This window comes from Suricata suricatta, chromosome 9 (genome assembly GCF_006229205.1).
Source record: "Suricata suricatta isolate VVHF042 chromosome 9, meerkat_22Aug2017_6uvM2_HiC, whole genome shotgun sequence".
Classification (NCBI taxonomy): domain Eukaryota; kingdom Metazoa; phylum Chordata; class Mammalia; order Carnivora; family Herpestidae; genus Suricata; species Suricata suricatta.
Window position 1 is genome coordinate 97,105,059 of NC_043708.1, and position 6,738 is coordinate 97,111,796.

The following is a 6,738-nucleotide window of genomic DNA, read 5'->3' on the forward strand; positions in this document are numbered from 1 at the left end:
CACAGAGCCTGCTTGGGAATCTCTCTCTCCCTGGCTCTCTGCCTCTTGCCTGCTTGTGCAGATGTGCACTCTCTCAAAATAAGTATTTAAAAAATCAAATTTTTAACCCTAATGTAATAACTGATTCCAGTGAGGATCGATTGATGCTTATATCATTAGGTGAAATAATTTTGGAGAACAAGATTCATGGTCTCAAAATATCACCTCACAATTCTGAAGAAAAACTGTTCCTTTGTGATAGGGAGGTCTGCAAATTAACACCTTAGCCTGGTGAACATGCTTGGCATTGGCAGTGGTAGGGGCACCTGACTTGGCCTGTGTTCTGGTGCAACAGGAAGTATGCATTATCCTCTCTATGAAATTCATGCCCAAATGTTTAACACGAATCCAGCCATGAGGAAACGCTCCAATTTAAAATGTGGGATGTTCTAAAAGTAACTGGCCTGGATCCTTCAAGTTGTCATTTAAAGCCAAGAAAATAGGAGTTGTTTTAAGTTAAAAAAAAAAAAAAAAAAAAAAAGAAAGCCAAAGATCAGATATACTGCATGGATCTTGATTGGACCTGGATCTGAAAAGACAAATCTATAAAAGATATTTTTGGAACAATTGAAGAAGTTTGAATATAGACTATATTCTCAATGATACTGTGGAAATGTTGATTTTTTTAATGTGAAAATGCTTTGTGTCTAGATAGGAAAATACTACTTAGGGGATGTGTCTGAAGCATTTAGAAGTGATGTGTCATGGTGTCCACAACTCATTTTCAAATGGTCCAAGAATGTGTGTGAATGCGTACATACACAAGTTTTGCTGAACCATTGGAAACCGAGTTAGCTGCAGACCCTTGAGAGAGAAAGCGAGAAAGTGGCAAAATGTTAATAACAGATTAATCTACACGAAAGATATACAGATGTTCATTACATTAGTCCAGTTTTTCTGAAATAATTTAAAATTTTTTGAAATAAAAAGTTTGAGGCAACAAGGCTGCTGGTACATGAATGACACATGGTCCTGGACCAGTGGTCCATTTTAGCTAAATTACTTTCCTCTTGGACATGTCTTCTGTGGGCTCTGAACCTATTAGAGGTCTCCTCGTTTCCTGGGAATTGACTTTAACGTACCAGTAGTTGTGTGTTGTTTCAGGATTAATCTTGCTTTGTTCTTGTATTCTTTAAATTATTTTTAGGATTGGGGCACATGGCTGCCTCAGTGGGTAGAGCATGAGACTTGATCTCAGGGTTGTGAGTTCAAGCCCCACATTGGGCGAGGAACCTACTTTAATTAAGTAAAAAAAAAAAAAAAAAAAACTGCTTTAGGTTTAAGATTAAATTGTGATTGGGGCGCATGGGTGACCCAGTCAATTGAGCATCTGACTCTTGATTTCAGCTCAGGTCATGATCACAGGGTTGTGGGATTGAGCCCTGTGTGAGGTTCTATGCTGAGCATGGAGCCTGCTTAAGAGTCTCTCTCTCTGCCCCTCTCCCCTGCTCACACGCACTCCCTCTCTCTCTCCCTTAAAAAATAGATTAAATTGTGGTTTATTTTCCCAATTAGATTGTACATATGAGACGGATGTACTTTGGCTTTTAGAATTTTATCACAGAACTGAGATAAAGTTAGGTGACATATCTTTTCACATGATAGGTCTTGCTAGCAGTCAACAGCTGTCCTTTTGCTTGACCTTTGTCCTCCAGGAGGCTAGGTCACAAGGCTGGGGGAAAAGGGTTCTCTGCTCTCTGTTCTCCAGCGCCTAACCAAACAGTGCCCAATGAGAGAATCCTGAGCAGTCTTAGTTCTTCTGGATTTTGTAGATTAGATCGCTGCCCATGGCCTAGTTTATTCTTAATCATGAACCTCCTTCCCTGACAATATGGGTATCTGGGCTCTCTAGCTCCCCACCAGCCACTGCCCAGTAGGGCTCTGATGGTGGGAGGTGGTGGTATGTGAGCTGTGCTTGTCCCAGGTCTCTGGCATTACTGTGAAGGGGGCTTTCCATTGCTGGCTTTAGTTTTCACTCTGTCCCACTTTCCATCTCCTCTCAGTGTGGTAGTAGCATGAAAGCTTTGTTACCCGGAGTACCCTACATACCTCTGCAACCTTTCTTAAAAAATAATAATATGGGACACTTTGACACTTGATTAAGCTGAAGTTGCACAGGGTCTTACTTTAGTCTTGCTCAGAGCCAGCATCATCTTGCATTTACTGGCTGCTTTGCTGGGACCATGGTATGCTCAGGGTGGCCACTGAATTTTCTGAATGTAAGAAAATTGTTTTATAGCCTTTATGTAAGTGGTAAGTGATGTCAGCATGTATAAGATGTGCTCTTCTAAAGAAGCGACGGCTTTATCTTTTCCCTTCTCTTTGCATTGTGTTCCAGAACTTAAAACAGCAGTATTATACTGGATACACAGAGAATGAAGTATTGGACGTCATGCAGCACATGGCGAAAAATGTCGTGAAGGTTAATGAAAACTTAACGAAATTCATCGTAAGTACTCCTTCTACAACCATGGAAAGCGTTAGCTTGTGAGTTTTGTGAATGAGAGTATGCGTATGTATGTGCATTTGCGTTTTCATGTAAATGTAATTTTGGCATATGTGAGAGTCTCTTTTAGCACAGACTCTTTTCTAGTCCAGCAGGGGATGGAACATGCTGATATATTCCAAAAGCAGACTTTCTTTAAAGCAAAGTAGCTAGGCTGTGTCCAGGCCCTGGGTAGCCAGCCAGACAGCCATGCAGTGTGTCTCCCCGCCTCACCCAGCATGCTGGGCAGAGCCCTCAGCCTCAGGGAGTGCACTCCCCGTGTCATCTGGAGCAGAGAGGGCCCACCTCGAAGGGCCCCGTGAAGGCTCCAGTGTTTGGGTGGTATCGCTCAGGGCCTTTGCTGTGGTCTTCTGGGACAGTGACCGAAAGCATGGTGAAGAAGGCGGGGCAAGAAGCTCATACAGAAAGCCTCCTGGGGGCCTGGTATCTGTCTCTGCAGCCCACCTGAGAGGAGGAATCAGAGGAGATTGGGAGCTGTCCTGTGCTCGTGTGACGCCGAGTATCGTCACGGCTCTGGTGACAAAGGGCAAGGCAAACGTTTGTGCCAAGCGTCCTCACAACTCGATTCCTTGCGTGTAGTTTTTGTATGATGTAGCACACTGTGGCAGTGTGACATGGTGTCAGTCCTGAGGGTATTGTCTGGGATCTGCTAAGCACTGGTTGCCACTTGCTTTTATCGCCAGTCGTTGCTGCCGGTCCTGGCAGACCTGTTATGTCCTGATGGTGCTTAGGTATGATAAACACAGTGCCCACCTCCCACCCCTCTGGCAGCATAGGAGAGAAAGCCTGCCTCTTGGACCTTGACATCATTTATCCCTCCATCACCTGTGCTACCAGCTGGGCTTTATCCATTGCTAGGCATGGAAGGAAATTGTTGGGTGCAACACATTATGACCTCAGAGTGCCCGCTGGCTTCAGTGATTCAGCATCATCGCCCCAGTTGGAGATTGTGGGTCTGGCCCTTAAGTACTTGTGAATTAGACTAGGAACCAGGGATAAGGCAGGGGGTCCTGATGCGTGCTTCTCACGGATGACTTCTACAGGCCGTCAAGAATAAGTATGCAAGCAGCAAACTCCTGAAGATCAGCACGATTCCTCAGCTGAACTCAAAAGCCATCCAAGAGCTTGCGACACCCCTGATGGGACGGTCCTAGGCTGCCGTGGCCCTCGGAGAGGAGTGCTTCATCTGTGCGCTTTGACTTGCTGGTTTGGAACTCTTCACTCTGTACATAGTCCTCTGGTCTATTTCATGAAACTGTTTTTCAGACCTATTTTCTAAATGTATATTGAGGAAAAATAAAGCTATAAATTTTTCTTCAGGTATCCTGTGTTTACTTATTTGTGCATTCTATACTGAAAAATAAGTCAGTGGAAGCTTGGGTTGACTAATTTCTTTTTGAGCTATTATGAGAAGCATGTAAATTATTGCCTTTGCGGCCTTGGGAAAGACCTTCTTACCACTTTCTCAAATGGAAAAAACTAGAACTTGGCTTCAGTGAATGCTAACCCATTCTTAAACTTCTGAGATATAAAAAGATTCATGATGACATTTGAAAATGGGAGGATAACTATGAGAGTTCCTTTTCTAGAACCTACTCAACATTTTCTCATTCCTGTGCAGGAACACCTGGCCCGCTGGGCTGAGGGCTACCAGAAGCAGCCCCCACAGTATGCCTCTCTCTCACAGGCGTGGGGGGACCAGGAATGTCTGTCCTAACGGGCCGCCACTGGAAAATGAAAACAGGTCTGCGACACCTTGTTCATGTTGAAACTTGGACTGCATTTTCCTATTTCATAGGTACTATTTGTTGTTTTTTTGGCAGCCAGTTGGTGACATTTAACATTATTCTGTAAGTGTGAATGCATTCTCAGTCTCCAACCACTAAAAAAACAAACAAAACCCATAAAATAAATGTCGTACAGCAACAACTTCCCAAACTATTAGCTCAGCACATGTTAATTGCTTTTTGAGAGAAAGGAGCTAGTCAAATACATTTGGGAAACATTGCAAACACGTGAAGATTCACGAAGGCTGGGAGAAGCTTTGCAGTAAACCTTAGCTCCGCCTCCCCCCAGTCGAGTGTGGTAAAAGCTGCCTTCTGCGCCACAGTGAGATGTGCAGGTGCTGGTTCTGTGACTCGGCTGCGGCTCTGGCCGCCCTGGGAGGCGAGCCCGGCTGGCTGGAGCTAGCGCCCGCTTCCCACCCCTCTCCCGAGGCAGGCCGGGCTGCCCGAGTGAGCGTTTATGTGCCGGGCACTGAGAGGAACGGGAATCTCCTGTGTTGAAGTCCTACTGTAAAGCTTTAGAAGTGTCCCTCGTTGAGTGAGACTCGTTCCCATGGCAGTCTTGGGCAGATTTGGGTCACATGTGTGACAGTAATGAAGTGAGATCCTGCCAGGAAGCTTTCCTGGCTCTGAAGAGCAAACTTCCCAGGGATGCTTGAGCTCTGACTTCTCATCAGGAAGGGATGGGCTTTGGAGACTTTTTGGAGATATTTTATAGCTTCTTTATTACATATTTTGCTTAGTTAAATATTGAATACCCCGATTCAGGAAATTCCTCTTTCCAGGATGTCATAAAAAAAGACCTTTAAGATCTTTCCTTATGTGCCACAGCAGGCACCCAAAACTAAAGTGTTAGACATATGAAATAAGTTTCTACTGTAAAAGTAGAAATCATAATATCATAAAAACACTGCAATTGGGAAGTGAGGTGATGGAACCATAGTATTTGAAGAGTCCAGATCCTGAAGCTGTATTGCATAGGTCTCAATCTACTTAGCAACTGTGTGGTCTCTGTGTCTTGTTTTTGTGTCCATAAAATGGGGCTAAGAGCATGTACCTCATGGTGTTGTAGTACAGAGTACGGTGTGCCAAGCCCTCAGCGCAGTGTCTGGACACGCTTGTATGTTAGCGGCTATTATTATCAGGACATTGGTGGTCTTGGAAAGAGATGGATGGTGGGCATTCAGAGATATGTTAGACACGGCTCTTGCCCGTCCAGGTTAATTTGCATGGGCATCTGGGTGCTTCACTCAGTTAAGAGAGTCGATTTCAGTTCAGGTTATGATCTCACCGTTCGTGGGAGTGAGCCCCATATCGGGCTCTGTGCTGACAGCATGGATTCTCCTTGTTGTTTTCTTTCCTTCTCTCTACCTCTCCCCTGCTCATGTGCCTGTGCTCTCTTTGTAAGTTTATTTTTGAGAGAGGGAGTTTACAGATTTATCACTGTTGAGTCCTATTTGTTTTTCTTTTTTTAAATTTTGGTTTTTGATTTTTGAGAAAAGGATATTGAAAGTTGAAAGGTTGACAGTTAAACTTTCAAACTCCTTGTTATTTGCTTGATTGAAGACAAAGATGGAAAGCATGGGAGTTAGGGTCAGATCAGGGGTCAATTGATGGTTCTTCTACTTCAGAGCCGCATGACCTTGGACAAGGTAGTGAACTACCTTGATTCTTCTCATTTGCAAAGTGATTTTGGAGTAGTTCATGCTGGTCAGAGGGGGCAGATGCAGTACCGTAGGTGGGAAAGGCATCAAGTAGCTGGTAAGAGTAAAAATAAGTTCCTAAATTCAGGAGCAACTGTGAAGACCAGCTAGGCCTCTGGAGCGACACAAAACAAGGCAGGAAACGGAGTGACATTGCAGAATGGCCCCACTCTTTGACCAAAAAAGTGAAAGGTGCCAAGAACATCTCCAGGTTCTCCAGCGAAGATGCATCCTGTACATACTGTACTCCCGAAACCGGACTCTGACCCCACCTGGCAGTGACACCACTGTGCAAGTAGCCTGTAGTCTGCCCAGCTGCACCCGGGAGGTCTGCCGGGTTCAGAGGGAGTCCCGAAGGGAAAAGAGTCGTATTAGGTATAAGCCCTGCTCTGGGGCACGCCGGTGAAGATCGTCAGTTATGTGGATGCATAGCCGTGTCGTTGCACACTTGTTCTTGAGGACGTCTCTGCCTGGAAGGAGCCATGCCTGAGGAGGGAGAGGATTCCTCCCTGGTGCTCGGGACAAGCCGCTTTCCACACTGAAACTAATTGTCCTCCGCAAGATACTCCCAGCCTCCCTGGCAGTTGAGGCCATGTGACTTAGGTTCCAGCCACTGGAATATGAGTGGACATGGTGTATGCACTTTGGAAGGAATGTTCTTTATTTATTAATTTTGATGTTTACTTATTTTTGAGAAAGAGAGAGA

General features: G+C 44.9%; 1 protein-coding gene across 1 annotated transcript in view; it reads left to right on the top strand.

Annotated features, from left to right (window-relative positions):
- Positions 1-3,868, top strand: part of CCNB2 (cyclin B2) — a 28,394-nt gene extending 24,526 nt beyond the window's left edge. The window contains exons 8-9 of the mRNA XM_029951479.1: positions 2,378-2,488; positions 3,589-3,868. Coding sequence (XP_029807339.1) covers positions 2,378-2,488; positions 3,589-3,699 — 222 coding nt within the window. The 3' untranslated portion in view covers positions 3,700-3,868. The remainder of the gene's footprint in view (positions 1-2,377; positions 2,489-3,588) is intronic.
- The last annotated feature ends 2,870 nt before the right edge of the window (positions 3,869-6,738 follow it).